The 18,030-nt window shown below is 43.6% G+C and overlaps 1 protein-coding gene across 2 annotated transcripts; it reads right to left on the minus strand.

The window, feature by feature from the left end:
- Positions 1-768: 768 nt before the first annotated feature.
- On the minus strand, positions 769-17,525 carry asxl2 (ASXL transcriptional regulator 2). 2 transcript variants are annotated; one of them, XM_015969573.3, is made up of 12 exons: positions 17,340-17,525; positions 15,606-15,688; positions 14,016-14,124; positions 13,057-13,195; positions 11,519-11,640; positions 10,176-10,296; positions 9,973-10,032; positions 8,961-9,121; positions 8,714-8,810; positions 8,493-8,598; positions 2,816-3,530; positions 769-2,630 (listed from the first exon to the last, which is right to left on the minus strand). In XM_015969573.3, the coding sequence occupies exons 1-12, from the start codon at positions 17,394-17,396 to the stop codon at positions 909-911; spliced, it is 3,492 nt and encodes a 1,163-aa protein (XP_015825059.3). In that variant the 5' UTR covers positions 17,397-17,525; the 3' UTR covers positions 769-908. The 2 variants fall into 2 exon arrangements, with proteins under 2 accessions (XP_015825059.3, XP_054597726.2); XM_054741751.2 differs by lacking the exons at positions 13,057-13,195; positions 14,016-14,124; positions 15,606-15,688; positions 17,340-17,525 and adding an exon at positions 12,484-12,840.
- Positions 17,526-18,030: the final 505 nt, after the last annotated feature.

Here is an 18,030-nt window from a genome sequence, read left to right on the forward strand (position 1 = left end):
TAAGGAAGGTGGTTTTGCACAAAGTTAGGCAAATAACAAACAATTATTTACAAATAATAAACAAATATGTCTTCATTTTTTCCCAATGACATTATTTAGTCACTACCATGGCTGATCGATCTATAAAAACACAAGATATAGAAAATATATCTACAAAAACGGCTCTTAGTCCAGAAAAAAAGCAGGTTTGAACAGTAGAAGTTTACTTAAGACCTTTATCTGATATGGAAACATGTGTTTACCAAAAGGAAAGGTTATATATAAATACGTTTTTTTTCTTTACACGTCTGAATTTTAGCGCCGTTTTCGGCTTCTACCTTTTATCTAAGGGGGTTCAAGTGCTTTGGCATATTTCCTTGACGTCATGATGTGCAATCACTGATTAGAGAATATACTTTACTGATAAACTATACATCTTTTTAAATACATCTGTTCTGTAATAATGTACCTGTTAACATAAAATAGTTGCTCTTCCCTGCCATTTATGCATAAATCCCTAACAGGAGGTCCTCACAACCCATGATTATCATTCGTGCCCTTTTGTGACGCTAAACGTGACCCATTTGATCCGATTATTAAACTAAAAAGAAAGAAGAGGTTCAGTCTCGACGTATAACAGTCATAAAGATCCAAAAAAACAGCAACAATCATTTTCCCTCATTGTTAAAAACAAATTCATTAAAAGCCGGTTCTGGTCTGACAGGCGAGTAAACGGATTAGAAACTTGTTGGCATTTCTAGTTTTTAATTTAAAAACGTTAGTGGATAAAAACAAGATCATCCAGTGTAAAGTCTCACTCTGCTGAACGTAACCAGATGCTGGCTGTTGGGGCTAAGTAACCTGATGCTCGTTTGTGCCACAAATATATCATTTACATATATAGAAAACATGTAATTATTAACTTTATATTATTGTACTACTAAACAAGAGACACACAGTTTGGAAGGGCTGATACAGTCATCATGGCAGAAGGCTCCACACCCTTTGCACATGATCATGGCCTTCAGTCGGCAGTAGCATTTAGACTGGACGTCCTCCATGTTGGAGCCTTCCATGTATGATTGGTTAAGCGAGGGCTCGCCCTGACCGGCGTGTTCTAACGAGTGTCCAGCGGGTATGGTGGTGACGGTCACCGAGAATGACATGACCCTCCCACAGATGCTCCCGCCGTCGGCCTCAGAGGAGGCTGACAAAGAACCGGAGCCCGCTGCGTCGTGGTTCAGAGAGTGAGGTACAGACACGCTGATGGTGCCGTCGTAGCGCGAAGTTTCTACGGGTTCCTGATTATCAAGAGTTCTCTGGCCTTGGAAGGCAGCCAGTTGCTGGTGACCTGGGTCCATGTGGGCAGGATATGGCTCGGAGTTTCCTTGATTAGTATTGCAGAGATCGAGGTGGCTTCGGTGTGGCTGAGGAAAACAGCTGGTGTCTTTGGCTTTAGCGCTGGTGCGGTCATCATCACCAGTTGAACTATCCTCTGATCCAGGTTCAGTCTTTATGCCGGGGCAACACTGAGAGCTCTCCGTGTTGTCACTCTTAGTTCCTGAAGATCCCTGCTGCTCGGATTTCACTCCTTCTTCCCTACTCACCTCATTCCCTTCTGTGCTTTCCCTTTTTAGATTAGAAACAACCTTTTTTGGACAAACGGGCATCTGCAGCCTCCTGCTCTCTGGTCCTCGCCCGTACGTGGACACGTTGAGTAAATAATGTCCTGTCATGGCAGGTCTGGGAACTCTCTTTCGACCTAAGAAGCCAACAAAACATCTAGGCTGATCCTGCTGTTCCTCGGCGTGTATCATGTGATGCACGTTGTGCTGTAAGGACGGAGACCCCGTGCCTCCAGAAGGCTGGTTCTGCTGGAGTTTCCTCTGCATTAGTGCCTGGAGGATCTGATCCTGGGTCGCCTTATCGGGAAGTTCCCTGTGATGCTTTGCGTGTTCTGACAAAGGTCCGGGTCGTTCTCCAGAATCCATCTGCTTCTCAGTACTTTGATCAACACACTGAGGAGTCTTGAGTTTACTAGCGGAGAGCTGGGCGGGTGGGCTGGACACCTTGGATAATGGTTTAGGAAGAATCTGTTCCAGTGGAACCTCTTTGCCCTGCAGAAGCTGAGTCACCAGAGGGTTGTTAGCAGGGATGCAGGAGCTGGTCCTGGTTAGTGACCCTGCAGCCTTTGGGGAGGCCTGCTCCCCAGGCTGCGCTGATGCGTTTGAACAGTTGTGGATGCTTTGTGACCCACCTGTACCAACAGAGTGATGTTTGTGCATCTCACCATTTCTATTTGTGTCAGATATCTGAGGCTGGTTTAAGCTAGGCAAACTGGGAGAAAGTCCACCGGAGTGGCAGCTGCTGGTGGCTGGTGACCTGGTTGGTGCTTGAGGGGATGTTGGGCTGGGACTTGGTGATGCCTGGGTCTGATTACCACTTCCTCCCCCCGGCCCAGGTCCCTTCGATGCAGAGGACACTGCAGCCGCAGCAGCACGCTGTGCTCGTGCAAGCTGAGCTTTAGCTTTGATGTCAGCCAAAGTGCGAGCACCGGTGCGACCTGGGCTGCTGAGTGGGGCGTGGAGGGGAGTCCGCGGTGAGATCTGATTGGGTGACAGAGGAACGGGAAGGATTTGTGACACTGGGATCTGAAAAGAAAGCAAAACCAATAAGTGGTTTATGATTTGTTTTTAGCATTCCTGTTTGAAACAAAGAAAAAAAAATACCAGCTATAAAAACCAGCAAATGAAAGCATTTAGTAAGAGTAAAACCAACTCAGATTTTAGTGCAGAAGAAGCAGGAATACTCTCAGGAGTATAAGATGTGTCGTCACCTTGAGCGGTGGAACTCTCTGACTGGATGGAGAAGGTGTAGCAGGACTGGATAAAGAGGACACTGAAGGAGACGCAGATGAGATTGAAGACACTGAAGAAACTGAGGACAAGCGAGGTCTTTTCTCTGGTGTCACCTCCCCCTCAGTCTCGCTGACTGATTTCCTCTTCTGAGGGTCTGACGTGCCGCTGGGCTCCGCAATGACCTCTTTGCTATCGACAGCAGGCTTAGCCGGGGTCCCCAGCTGATCCTCGCTTAGATCTGAACCCGCCTTTGATGGAGGACTTTCCTTTACAGGTGACTGAGGGAGCTCACTTTTCTTCTCTTCTTCATGTTCCTTATCAGCAGGGGTAGAAGGTGACTTGTGCTCAGGCTGCTTCACGGCTTCTGATGTTTTAACCGAAGGAAGAGAGCCAGCCTTTGCAGCGGAGTTCGACCTTCGCTCCTCTGCGCTGTGCGAGCGTCGGGTCTTCATGGGTTCTAAGACGGAGACGGACTCTTTGTGACCCTGATGTCCTTTCTGAGGCTCCTGTGAAGTGTGAGTTGGCTTCGCGCCATTAGCAGGATCCGACGAGCTGCTGTTCTTGGAGCGCTTCCTGTCCTCTGGCGCCTGAGCGGCAGACCTAACCCGGTCAGAAATAGACTGGAGTCTGGAAGGTTTTTGATTCAGATCGGCCTTCGTCAGCGCCTTGGACTCCTCATAGCTGAGGCCTGAACTGTAGATGGAAGAATAAAGAAATCAATCATTTTGTCTTGAGTTGTGACTAAGAAACAATTTAGATCACAAGCTTTGATCAGGACAGAAACTCAATAGATAAAACATCCTTCTGTTCCCTTTATGCCAGGACGATTCAATTCCAGGCCTGGAGGGCTGGTATCTAGTACGTTTTGGTTTTAACTCTGCTTCAACACACCTGATTTTAATCAGCAGGAGATTAACAGGCTTCTGCAGAGCCCGATGAGCTGCTGCACAGGTGGTTCAACCACTGAATCAGAGGTGTTGGAACAGAGTAACGCCGGGGACACACCGGCCGCAGAAGCACCGCGAAGCGCCGAGAAGCGAATCGCTCACGAAATTCTGGCGCTGCTCGCCGCTCCTCAGTTCAGATCAGACGCGCCCCACTCGAGGCGCGCCTCGGCTCAGCTGTAGTTTTTCTTTTAAACACTTGGTGTCCTCCATTTCCTCTCTGCCTTTTCTCAGCTCTTTTCCTCTACGTTTGAGTGTTTGTACGTGTGTGTGTGGTGTGTGTGTGTGTGTGTGTGTGTGTGTGTGTGTGTGTGTGTGTGTGTGTGTGTGTGTGAACCTATGGTATGTGTTGTTTCTGCCAGTTGAATCTCTTGGAACCCGCTCCAATTCTGCAGCTGTATCCTAGCAGTTTCTTCCGACATGGGTACGTAAATAACCATGTTTTTCGGGGGTCGTACAGCTCCTTGTGTTTCTCAACTTCCATAATTAATTTAAAGTCATCCATCTTTACTGCTTGCCTCAGACTTTCTGCCTCTCTGTCCTGTTTGCTCCAGAAAAAAGACACCCAAAACCACACTCCCTTCACGTGGTCGCACATGCACACAAGTTCGATGTGTGTGTGTGTTCGTGTGGTTTTTCTGCGGTGTCTGATTACGAACACATTTGACTATTGCGGAATTTTATTTTGAAATGCTTTATTTTGTTAACTTTACCGGCCTGCCTCTTATGTCTAGGTTTGACTTCCTGCCAGAATTGACGCGATTCACTCGCGGCTCGCGAAAAAAAATAGAGCCAACGCCAAAATGATCGCTGCACGGTGCGGGCTGGAGCGCCGGCGCGCGAGGCAATTCGCGGCGCTTCGGCGGCCCACGTGGTCTATAGAATAGCTTAACAAGGGCACCGAATGAAGGCGGTCCCATTTTCGCGGCGCTTCCGCGGCCGGTGTGTCCCCGGCGTAACCTCTAAAACATGCTGGAAACTGGCCCTCAAGGCCCAGAATCGAATAGCCCTGCTTTATGCCTTAAAGGGAGACTAGGTGGTTTTGACTTGCTTTTAGCACCCCCTAGTGTCCATCAGTAAAAAACAAAAGTGAAACTTATCTCCTCGCTGTGCGCCAGCCTTCATTAGTTTCTACAGGATCGGTTCTTCACTTAATGAAGCAAATCAGCTGTGTTCGTGATCTAAAATATGCTAGAAGCAGACTGCAGCCTGGGTCTGTCAACTTCACTTTAAAGTCCATCGGGCCGCCACTCTGATGTCACAATAGTGCGATATTTTGGCCATAGATGGCGGTGGGGGTCTGAGTGACATTTCGTTAAACCTGTAAAGGCTCATTTTAGCACATACTAGCTCAAGAAAATGATTTAAATATGAAAAAGTTGTTCATATTGCATATTAAGTTTATGTTGGATATGGAACATGGACACTCCGGCGAAATCTAGTGTGTACAGGTGGTAGCTGCAACAACAGAAAACATTTGGTTCACCGCTGACATGTTAAGTGACCGGCCAGCACCATGTCCAGCAACGAATTGTACAGGATAAGGACTAATTTGTACTAATATGTTTATTTTACATTAGTATTTACTGTTAGAACATCTTCTGGGCTCAGAATCAGCTGCTTGACTTGTCGAGTCCGCCATTTTACACAATCCCAGCCTCGCCTTGCTAAGCAAACTTTTTAGTGCAATGATGCCCTCTAGTGGCTGGTAGATGTAAACATAAACCCAGTATCGTGCCCGACGAAATTTCGTTGTCGTCTTCCTCCGCTTATCCGGGTCCGGGGCGCGGGGGCAGCATCCCAACTAGGGAGCTCCAGACCATCCTCTCCCCGGCCACCTCCACCAGCTCCTCCGGCAGGACCCCAAGGCCTGGAGATGTAACCTCCCAACATGTCCTGGGTCAACCCGGGGGCCTCCTGCCGGAGGCATCCTGACCAAATGCCCAAACCACCTCAAATGACTCCTTTCGATCCAGAGGAGCAGCGGTTCTACTCCCAGTCCCTCCCGAACGTCCGAGCTCCTCACCCTATCTCTAAGGCTGAGCCCGGCCACCCTACGGAGGAAACTCATTTCGGTCACTTGTATCCGCGATCTCGTTCTTTCGGTCATTACCCAAAGCTCATGACCATAGGTGAGGATTAGAACGTAGATCGACTGGTAAATTGAGAGCCTGGCTTTCTGGCTTAGCTCCCTCATCACTGCAGATGCCGAACCAATCCGCCTGTCGATCTCCCGATCCCTCCTACCCTCACTCGTGAACAAGACCCCGAGATACTTAAACTCCTTCACTTGAGGTAGGACCTCTCCCGACCCGGAGTTGGCAAGCCACCCTTTTCCGGTCGAGAACCATGATCTCAGATTTGGAGGTGCTGATCCTCATCCCAGCCGCTTCACACTCGGCCACGAACCTACCCAGCAAGAGCTGAAGGTCAGAGCTGGATGAAGCTAGGAGGACCACATCATCCGCAAAAAGCAGAGACGAGATTCTCCTGCCACCAAACTCGACACACTCCACACCACGGCTGCACCTAGAAATTCTGTCCATAAAGGTAATGAACAGAACCGGTAACAAAGGGCAGCCCTGGCAGAGTCCAACCCTCACCGGGAACAGGTCCGACTTACTACTGGCTATGCGGACCAAACTCACGCTCCTCTGGTAAAGGGACTGAATGGCCCTTAACAGAAAGCCACCCACCCCATACTCCTGGAGCGTCCCCCACAGGGTGCCCCCGGGGACACGGTCATAAGCCTTCTCCAAATCCACAAAGCACATGTGGATTGGTTGGGCAAACTCCCATGCCCCCTCCATCAGCCTTGCAAGGGTATAGAGCTGGTCCACAGTTCCACGGCCAGGACGAAAACCACATTGCTCCTCCTCTATCTGAGATTCAACTATCGATCGAACCCTCCTCTCCAGTACCTTGGAGTAGACCTTTCCAGGGAGGCTGAGGAGTGTGATCCCCCTATAGTTAGAACACACCCTCAGGTCACCCTTCTTAAAGATGGGGACCACCACCCCGGTCTGCCACTCCCTAGGAACTGCCCCTGATGACCACGCAATGTTGCAGAGACGTGTCAACCACGACAACCCTACAACATCCATAGCCTTGAGATACCCAGGACGAATCTCATCCGCCCCGGGGCTCCGCCGCTGTGTAGTTGTTTGACTACCTCAGCAACTTCTGCCCCCGAGATTGGACAGTCCATCCCCAGGTCTCCTGGCTCTGGTTCCTCCTCGGAATGTGCATAGGTGGGATTGAGGAGCTCCTCAAAGTATTCCTTCCACCGTCCGACTATGGCCCCAGTTGACGTCAGCAGCTCCCCATCCCCACTGTAAACAGTGTGAGCGAGTTGCTGCCTTCCTCTCCTGAGGCACCGGACAGTTTGCCAGAACCTCTTTGGAGCCGATCGATAGTCTTTCTCCATGGCCTCACCAAACTCCTCCCACGCCCGAGATTTTGCCTCAGCAACTGCCACTGCTGCACCCCGCTTGGCTATCCGGTACCTGTCTGCTGCCTCCGGAGACCCACAGACCAGCCATGCCCTGTAGGCCTCCTTCTTCAGCCTGACGGCTCCCCGAACCTCTGGTGTCCACCAGCGGGTACGGGGGTTGCCACCACGACTGGCACCGGCCACCTTGCGACCACAGCTAGCAACAATCGCAGAGTGGAACAAGGCCCACTCGGAGTCAATGTCCCCCACTGCTCTCTGGACGCGGTCAAAGCTCTGCCGGAGGTGGGAGTTGAAGACCGTCTTGACAGGTCCTTCTGCCAGGTGTTCCCAGCAGACCCTCACTATGTGTTTGGGTCTGTCAGGTCTACGCGGCATCTTCCCCTGCCATCTGATCCAACTCACCACCAGGTGGTGATCAGTTGACAGCTCCGCTCCTCTCTTCGCTCGGGTGTCCAAAACATACAACGAAATTTAAAAAAATTTTTTTAAATACAGCTTTTAAAGGAAAAAACTGTAGTCATTCTGCACACCTCTAAATGCTCTGTGGAAGTATTAATTTTTTAATATAGCTTTTTATGAAAATGTTCCATATTCCACCTTTAAATAATCTGACTTTTATTCATGATTAAATGTTATATGAAATATAAAAATAAGAAATAGTTCATTTTTTAGTTGACATAAGATTGCTGAGGCAATTCTTATCCTGAAAATAAATAAAAAAAATATTTATATTTTGTTGAAATAAACCAAAGCACTGCATGGTGATTGGGTCCATCTCATACTCAGGATCATCAGTCTAATTTAAAAAATCAGATTTAAAATCTGTTCAGGTTGTGAACCCAACATTTCCATGCAGATATAAAATAATCACCATGGTTTCTGCTCTATAAACTCAACTTTAGTAAGAGCCAGTAAACACTAGCAATAACAGCTGGTCTATGTGGACATTTTTACTTCAGAACAACAACAAACAGTATTCTGTGTTTTACGTCTTTGGGATAAATCTGAATGGAAGCAGCAGGTCAGAGCCGTCTGTCGACCCTAAAAACCAGAATCGATGCATCTTTACAATTTTTGGGGATTTCCTCCCAACCACTGAAGATAAGTTCTGATTTTTAAAAATGTAATTAAATGTATTAATAACAAAGTCAGCCATAATAAAGACTTTACGTTTTGTTTGAAATTAACCCAAAAAGGCAACCGTTTTAAAACTGCTCTGGATTTGAGGAACCCTTTTACAAATATAACAGAACCTACTTTTCCCCATAATAGCGCTCAAAGAAAGCTTCCTTCCAGTGCTCAACTTTCTTTTCTTTCTCGATTTCTTGACGCATTCGAAGCTGCAGCTCCGGAGTGAATTCCCCTACAAAAGGAAAAACGTGTAAATAACAATTAAAAAAGAGAAGCAAACTCTTGCTGCACTAGCTCACCTAGGTGATAAAGTTTGTCTACGTGTGAAATGAATGCATGAAACTGACCTTCAGCCAGCCTCTCCTTCCATGACTGAGCTGCAGATGTGAAGAATTCGTTGTTTAAGGCAGAACCGGTGACCTTCAAAAGACCATCTAAACACGCCTGGAGACAAGAGGGAACGAATGACTAACATCACAACGGTTTCAATAAGATGAACGGGGCATCAAGACTCTGTCAATTCTGTTAAATAACTGCAGAAAAATGCTGCCTTGTGTAAAACAGCTGAGCAGAAACTAAATGCAGAAGAGCCACCTGTCGGTCGACTTCAGGAAGGAGTCTGAGCAGCTTCTGCTGGCAATCTGGAGGCAAGATGGAGAAGGTGTGCTTGTTGATGATTGCTCTCAGGTTGGTGTTCACCAAAATAGAGTCTGGTGTCTCCACATCGATTTTGCACTTTGTACGTTTTATCTGACCTGCAACACAACACAGGAAATAAAAATAATTCATTAATCCAAATAACTTCAGGTTTAACCATCAACATCCAAAGTGACGTGTTTGTGGATGAACTTGTGCCACAAACTTATCTAATAACCTTTTTTAAGTGTTTTTGAATGTTTCCACAGTCATTAATCCCTGAAAATGCATAAAATCATCAAACTACCAGGTTTCCTACAACACGGAAGCATTTTCATTTGGTTATAGTTAAATCACTTTGGGTGAAAATGTATTTAATATACTGATCAATATTTCAAGAACAAAGGTAGTTTGTGTCCACAAAATGAGCTCAAACTCAGTAAACTGAGCAGATATTCAGTTAAATGTAATGTGCCAGTAGCTGATGGTCATTTGTAACTAACTCATAAGATACATTTAGATATCTCTTAAAGGACACGTAACATTATGAAAGTACCAAAATGCCTAAAACAATCATGATAATCCTAGTTTAAAGGTCTGAGAAGCACAAAATGACCCTTTGTCATTTAGAACATGACTCCTCCTCCGGAGGAGGAGGAAGAGGAGTCACTGATAAAGACACTAGTGGTGTTGAAGCATTGGTCTTTACATTTAAAATTTTAAACTGATGAATGAGCACCAGTTACACTTTAATGTGGAAATGACTTTGTTTTTCATCCCTTTAGACCTGCAGCTCACAAGGAGAAAACATTTCCACCTGCTGCAGGTCACGGCTGTGTTTCAACCATATAATTAGCGCAGTTTGCTCTCCGAGTCTGATGCTCAGGAGCAGAAAGAACAAAGTTAAGAGGTGCGCTGAGCAAAGCTAGAGAATTAGCTAGTTTGGAAACACAAAACAAAATTCACCCACCTGCACTGAGGCGGCTGGATCTCTGGGAAACCTTTCTAGGCATGACTGGGTGGCATAAGTCTGGACAAGAAGGAAAAGTTCAGTGAACTTTGCAAGAAAATAACCGTGTTTCAGCTTGGACCTTATTGATACAAATCAGACACGTCTGAATGACACTGTAACTACATTTAACTATATTTAACAACACAACAGCTGCAACCTACCAGTTTTTGTTGTGATGTTCTCTGCCATGTCTTTGATGGTCTTCAGAAGCAGCCTGGAACTGGAGATGGTTGGCATTCCCCCCTGTCTGCGCTGGTTTCTCTGATGCTGTTGCTTCAAGGCCTGCAGAAGGGCCAAATGGAGGAAAAAAAAACAAAATAAGCGCTCACAGTAAACGCTGCGTCAGGCTAAAGAACAACACGACCGCACATAAACACAAGCAGCATAACAGAAAAATAAATCATTCTTATGTGAATTTATGAAGAAATCTGATGATCTCACAAAACAGCAGAAACACTGACTTTAATGGAAGGCAACCTGCTGAGAGCAACAGGACAGATCACTCACAATATTTAGGGATGCACCGATATGAGGTTTTTGGGCCGATATCGATATCCGATATTAATATCACCGTTAAGGTAGATTACCAATATTTGCAGATACTGATTTACACTTCGGAAATCAGCTAATTTTGTATAGACTGAAATGACACAAGCTGGATTTTTAAATGTTTAGCTTTTTTTCTATGAAGTGGAATTTGCAAATGTCATTCATTCACACACACACACACACACACACACACACACGCACGCGCACGCGCACACACACACTTCTGAGATGATTACTCCCCCATGAAACAGATACACAAACGGAAACAAGATGGTAAAAATATTGGTTGTTAATATTGACCCAGTTTTACTTATCAGACCGATACCGATATGTTAAAAAATGACTAACATCAGCCGATACCGATAAATCGTGCATCTCTACTAATATTAAAGCATAACTGGTATCTTGTTGTACATTCTCCAGAGAAGGGACAACAAACTGCAGTTAAATGTGTCAAAACAGCACTGACGGGTTATCACACAAGACGTCTTATTATATGCAACACATATCAACATAAAAGCCCCAGTATGGGATTATCACACCCTTAAAGCAGCTGTAATTATTTTCTTGCTGCTTTATTAATAATCCAAACAAGATGTCAGAGGGGAAAAGCAGAACAACACCTGACAGCTGAAACACAGGATGAGTCACATTTATGCAGATAAAGCTTGTCTAAGTGAAAGCTGACATAAATACAGCTAAAGCTGCGCCGTATGGATTAGTGACAACAAAATAATTAACAATAAAACTCCAATTGTTATTTGACAATACTACAATTAAAGCAACAGTACACACAACAAGACTGTGATTGGTGGAAGGAACAGGTTTATAGGAGTATGAGGGTGTGGCAGGAACTCATGTTACATCTGTGAAGAGAACAACAGCGATTTAGATGGAAAAGTAGCTAAGCAGCGGCTGCGACGCATCGTTTAAACTTAAAACTTGGGTCCAGTACCTGTTTCAGTGCTTTCTTGCTGTGTTTCTGCGAGGGTGAGATGAGTTTAGAGGTGGGGACGGGAGGCGATGAGCACTGCGGCTGCGGAGACGACGGCGGCTGTGACTGCAGCTTGGAAGGAACTGTGAAACAGAAATGAGCAAAACAGATGTTACAACACACACACACACACACACACACACACACTTTCTAAGGGGTGTGTACATAACGATAACATTTAGCTTTTGTTTTGATGAAACTGAAACCAACACTGTGGACAAAGACACAGATTACATTACCTACTAACCCATCATGTTTTCAAAGATGAGCTGAGTATGTCTCTCTCACTGCTGCTGGTTTCACTTTTTTATTTTTATAAACTTAATTAATTACATTTGACTTTCATACCGTACCAAATGTATTTATAAAAGTGCATTTAAACACAGCGTGTGAGCTGACCACAGCGCTGTATACCACAAAACCATACAAGGACCATTAAAACAAAATAAAACACCATCAACAAATACAAATAAAACACCTACAAGAGCATTAAGATAAAAAACAAATAAAATGGAGATTCTATCTGAAAGCCAGCTAATAGTAGTGGATCTTAACAAAACCAACAAAGACCAATAAAAAAACTAGAACACGATCAATGAATACAAATAAGACACCTTTCACAGAGTTTGTTTTGATTAAGTAAATAAAAAACGACACCAGAGACTTGCTGCTTGGTTGTAAACGAGGCAGATTCTAACATGTGCATGATGAGGAAGTGGTCATGGGCCAAATTCAGTTTCCTGTCTCAACTCTAACATAAGTTGCTCGATTAGAAACATTAATACAGTCCAACCAACACAAAGCTTTTCTTCTCCTTTCATTAAACAAAAACCATGAAGTCCAAAGACAGAGGAGAAGGTTCAATTTCTGTTAGATGACCGTGTCTGCAGGTTGTAACGGAAAACATGCGTTCATTAAAAACCCACCTTTTGTCACCATGATGGATGCTCGGTGCAATCCTGAGAAAATGGTGCGATGGGATGGTTTTATCTTGACGGTGGAGCTACGTTCCCTGAGCTGGTCTATTCTTACTTCAGCTGACTTCCTGTGCATTTGCAAAAGCTGAAAAAGGGCGTTCCCTTTAATTTGGGGCTGAGTCCCCAGTCAGCTTAAATCTATGTTTTTAGAGCAAAGCAACAAGTGTGTGAAAATGTTTAAAAAAATTATCTTTTCTCTTTGTGTTCTTCCTAAACAATTGTTAAACAGCTGCAACAAGCCTTTCTGTATCAAAGCTGATTAAATGGGATTTTTATCTTTTTTAAATTTTAATTTAGTTTCAGAAAAAAGGAAATTTGACATGAAAATACAGTTCACACCGCGGTACGGACGGGAGGAAACAGGTCTTTAAACAGAAGTCACTTAAGGATATTTTTATTCACACACACACACACACACACACACACACACACACACACACACACACACACACACACACACACACACACACACACACACACACACACACACACACACACACACACAGATGTAGTGGATGGTACCTCTTCGCATCCACCTTCCTCTCCTGCCCTCTGTAGCAGCAGCACCATTGTTCTCTGAGCTTCTGGAGTCAGACAGATCATCACTGCTGTCATCAGAGCCCTCTTCTGAGAGCTTCTTCACAACATCTGAGCTGTCCTTCTATGTGGATAAAAGAACACAGAGATGCTTATTGGTATAATGACACTTTTAATAAAAATGTCTGTGGTATCTCCTCCGTTGCAAGAACTGAAACAGCTGAAAAGCATCATGTCAGCGCCACACATTCAACCCAGACTGGAAGTGGTGGGCTGTAATAAGAAAGGAGACCAAACAGAGGAGTGGGGGTTCAACAACTGATTTATTTAACCAAAGTAAGGATTTACTAAAGCAAGTTAGTGAACGCATGTCTTCCCCCCCCCCCCTCCCCCCCCCCCACCCCCACCCCCGACATCTGGAACTTGTCCCTGCTGTGTGAAGGCAGCCGAAAGGACAAGTTCCGGTACAAAAGTGGTATGTCAGAAAACACAGTTCTGGTTAAAAAACGGACTGAATTGTCCACAAATATACCAGATTGTCAATCTGAAAAGGGTTTTAGATATCTGTTTTAGATGATTTTATATCTTATTACCTCCTTTTTAAGAGCCATCTTTGAGTGCAATGACATTTCCATTGTACGACAATAAAACGATCTTGAATCTTAAAGAACTGAATCTAACCGTTTTCATAATCAAGTCTTTTGAATCACTTGATGAATCCCTTCAGCCCTCTGCATTAGAACAAATCTGCTCGACCTATCCAAGTGCATCATTTGTTTCCAACAAAATTCAGACACAAGCTTCCACCAAAAATGATGTAAATGAGCACCACTGTAACTGGTCAAAGACGGTGTGATTCATTTAGAAAATAAACCCTACACTAAATATATTACAGTATATATGAATCGTTTCAGTCAGTGTGAGACGTTTAGTGCGTAACTAACCTTTAGTGTGTAGACGCCCATCCTGCCTGGAACTTTGTAAAAGATTCCCTCATCACCACGAGAGTTTGTGTGCAGCATTGCATTCAGGCAGGCCAGCGGAGAGGTCCCACTAGTCGATGAGAGAAAACCACAGATTACACATCTATGCAATTAACACTAAACAAAAGGATCCGGTTGGGTAAAACTGGTCTGCTATCTGAGAACAAACTATTGATATGCACCTGGTGAGAATTACACCAGTGTGAGAAATGATAGTGTGTATTTAAAAAACTAGCCCATGGATGCAACCATCGCTATGGGAGTCAAGTGGTGGGCCAAAAAAATACGATCTAAATAAATCAGAGAAGGTCCACATCAACCATACAAGAAGTGTGTGTGTGCGTGCTAGAGACAGATCCAACACGTCAGTTCATCTGTTTATAAATCACATGCTTTTTTACCATCTATGTTTATAAATAAACACTGAAGCATGAAACGGTGAATGGTAAGTGGCTGTATTTGTATAACGCCTTCTTAGGGTTCTACATCCCCCCCAAGGCGCTTCACGACACAATAAGGCTATGTTCACACTGCAGGCCTTGATGCTCAATTCCAAGTTTTTCAGTAAATCCGATTTTTTTGTGTGGTTCTTCACATTGTGACAGAAATGCGACATCAAACTCTCTCCAGTGTGAACGCTCCACGGCCCAAAAGCGACCCGCAGAAGATGAGAAGTTACGGTCAGTGGAGTCGGAACCAGGAGAGAAGGGGTTGTGATGTGAAAGCTTTCACCGACTCATTCACAGGATCACACCGGTCAAGTCTCCTTATTCTCTCTTCCCGAATTATTATTCAGCAATATGTTCCAGTATTAAGTTCATTCACAGAGAAACCCCGCTCTCACGGAGACCGAGACCGGTGAGACGATTCGCTCCAACAGCACCTCCCGCTTCCGTTCTCATGCTTCTGTATTCAGTAACGTAGGAGATGGATTTTATGCAACATGACCACTCAGACTGCAGTCGCTTTCAAAAACATCTGATATGAATCGGAATCAGTACCGCATATGAAAGTGACCTGGATCGGATTGGGAAAAAATCGGACATGTGCTATTCAGACTGTCATAATAAAATCAGATATGTGTTGCAAGTGGGGAAAAAAATTGGATTTGATGTGCTCTTGCCTGCAGTGTGAATGTAGCCTTAGTCATCCACCCATTCAAACACACATTCACAGGTAAAGGGACAAATCTTTTATGGCAAGTGGAAAGCGGGTCTCAGACTAGATCTAAATGTGAATCAAACACTGTTCTTGATTGAGTTTAGTTCATGTTATTATTAATAACATGCAAAGGGAAGACTCGTGACAAGTGAGAATGCAGTCTGGTTATCGGGTGGTGTTGGGGGGGCCTAGCTTCTCTTACCTTCTGGATGTGAACAGTGACAATGAAACAAAAAGAAAGTAAATGTTATTAAACAAGCAAAATAATTGTGTGCATGAACTTGGAAAACACATGATGAAAACAGAAAAGATGACAGGGCGACGGCTGTGGTGTGGCTTCAGACGGGTGTTTTTGGCTGACAGACACAGAGTACATCAGGAACATTTTACCTTATTTCCTTAAGCCTTTCTTTTTGGATCACCTGTAAGATCTCTTTATGGCTCATAGGTGTGTTGGGGTACTTTTCCAGAACCTAAAAATATAAAACGCACTGTTAAGAAAATGCAATTGTACAGTTATTGTAGGAATACTCAAAAAAAAAAAAAAAAAAAACAGCAGTTTCAAGAGTACTTCAGCTGTAGTACACACGGCACTATCAACTAGTTCAAACTAGGGATGGACAATAGATTGGCATCAATATCGGTATTGGCCGATGATAGTCATTTTTTAACATAGCGGTATCGGTCCGATAAATTAAAACCGGGTTGATATTAAAAAGCATTACTTTTTCCATCTTGGCTCCATTTGTTTGCCTGTTTCAAAGGGTGAGGGGGTGATGTGTAATTGTCATGTGAACAGTGAATGTAATCATCTCAGAAGCGTGAATGTGTGTGATGAGTGTACATAATAAAGTAAATTCAGCTTTAATAACTTTCATTTTATACAAAATTGCTGATTTTAGAAGCATTCATGTCAGTATATCGGTATCTGCCATAACAGTATCGGCTATCGGTATCGGCCCTAAAATTTCATATCGGTGCATCATTAGTTCAAACTATAGTTTCATACATCACAAAAAAAGTTGGTTTACTGTAAGTCACCGTCATATTAGAGGCTTCAGGCAAAGAAAGCTTGTTATGGTATAATTATTTTGATTGTGAAAAGTTATTTGAGTTGTAAATAAATGAAGGTGACAAGCTTTGGTCTGTAGGAATTGTGTTTTTGGAGGTTTTCTGGAACCCTGAGGGACTTTCACAGCAGGGATCATATTTAATACGAACAAACCTGAAGATAACACAGATTCAACACTTCCATTGGGAACTTTTCTGAATTATCTTTTCTTTAATCACATTATGAACAAAAATGAGAAACTCCTTTAAACAATTGAAATCTTAAAAGTGGTAATTGGTAATTTTATTGGAGAAGAATGCTGCTTAGTCCTCATTTTAATGCAAATTAACATAAATAACACGATGTACGGTATAGTATGTCCGCACTTGGTTCATATTGCTTTAGACTTGAAAAGTTATCTTTGTAGAAATTATGTTATACTCAACTAAAATCCTTCATAAAGATAACTAAATGAAATAACCACACATTTAGCTGAATACGCATTATTTAAAAAACTGTATATGTTGTACTCATCAGTATGCTACGCTAGCGTAACTATATTTAGTGCCACTAACTGGTTATTTGTACGTGGCGTTAAGCAATAAATCCACACTGACACCAACAAGGGGTCTAAAGACAAAATAAAGAAAACTGAATGTTATTGAAAAAATGTAAGTTGACCAGTATTTTACTCTAAACTAACAAAAAACCAACTTGTTGAAGGTTAGCCGAAGCTAGCCACAGCTAGCCTAGCTAGCGTAGCATGACTGACATGATCCCTCCGTGGTTACTTCCTTCATCTGTGCAGGACATGTCATTTACAATGTGTGCATAAAACAACAACGAGAGCTACGGAAACGTGTTTGGGTGCACATGGAAGACATTTAAACAGCTGTTTCCTCCTAAGAGACAGCTACGGTGGCTACTATAGCCGTCAACACAGGCCTCGCGCGGTGTACACAACACATTTCTTCTTCACGAGCAGGTCATGAACTCATCAACACAGTTGAACACAAGTGGGAGAGTCAAGGAAAACAACCACAACAAACACAACTCAAAAACACAAAGAATACCGTTTTAGCGGCTTCCGCCCAGGTTCTCCCCTTCTTTTTCTTCTGCCTCTCCCTCATAGTGGACGTCCTGTGGCTGAGTAGTGTTTAATTTGACAGCTTTTGTTGAAACGTTGCTTTAGTTACCGTGCAAGAACCACTCCGTCTGCCATATTGGATTTACTGTAAAAAGTCACGTGACTGACCACTGGGAACGTCATCTTACTGTATGTAGCTAAAGAAAGTACATTTCACAACATATAATTATAATAAAATTATATTTTTCACAAAATTAAGAAATAAAAACAGGGAGTCCAAAAATTATTATTCATTGCTATTTGTTTATTTTCAAATCTGAGTGAGCAAAGTAAGGCAGCTAATCAAGACATTACGCTTTCTTCAGGTTTTTGGCTCACAAATACATTAGCAAGAAACTGAAGCAGCAAATCATTAAAGCACACAGGATGATGTCCCATTTGTGACACATGATTGGCGTGCAGTCCCCCTTAAAGTTTTGGCAAAGGCATGGCAAGGTTTAAAGTATTTCTACATGTGTAAAAAGGTGCAATACTCATATAAAAAGTAAGTATATTTCTTTTAACTGGACATAATAAAAGAACCCAGTGAGATTTGAAGGCATTTGTTTGTCTATATTTTACATTGATTTTTACTTACGAGCACTGCAACCAAAGTATTTCTCCATGTTAATCCTAAA

Source organism: Nothobranchius furzeri, chromosome 18 (genome assembly GCF_043380555.1).
Source record: "Nothobranchius furzeri strain GRZ-AD chromosome 18, NfurGRZ-RIMD1, whole genome shotgun sequence".
In the NCBI taxonomy this organism is placed as follows: Eukaryota; Metazoa; Chordata; class Actinopteri; order Cyprinodontiformes; family Nothobranchiidae; genus Nothobranchius; species Nothobranchius furzeri.

What these genes read in the sequence shown, in the direction of transcription:
- asxl2 (XM_015969573.3), bottom strand. Translation starts at nt 17,396, where the DNA reads ATGAGGGAGAGGCAGAAGAAAAAGAAGGGGAGAACCTGGGCGGAAGCC. An exon ending in GGGCGGAAGCCGCTAAAACG is followed by an intron (nt 15,689 to 17,339) that starts GTATTCTTTGTG and finishes TTATATTTTTAG; the next exon opens with GTTCTGGAAAAGTACCCCAA. An exon ending in GAGCGCTATTATGGGGAAAA is followed by an intron (nt 3,531 to 8,492) that starts GTAGGTTCTGTT and finishes TTCCATCTACAG; the next exon opens with TTCAGGCCTCAGCTATGAGG.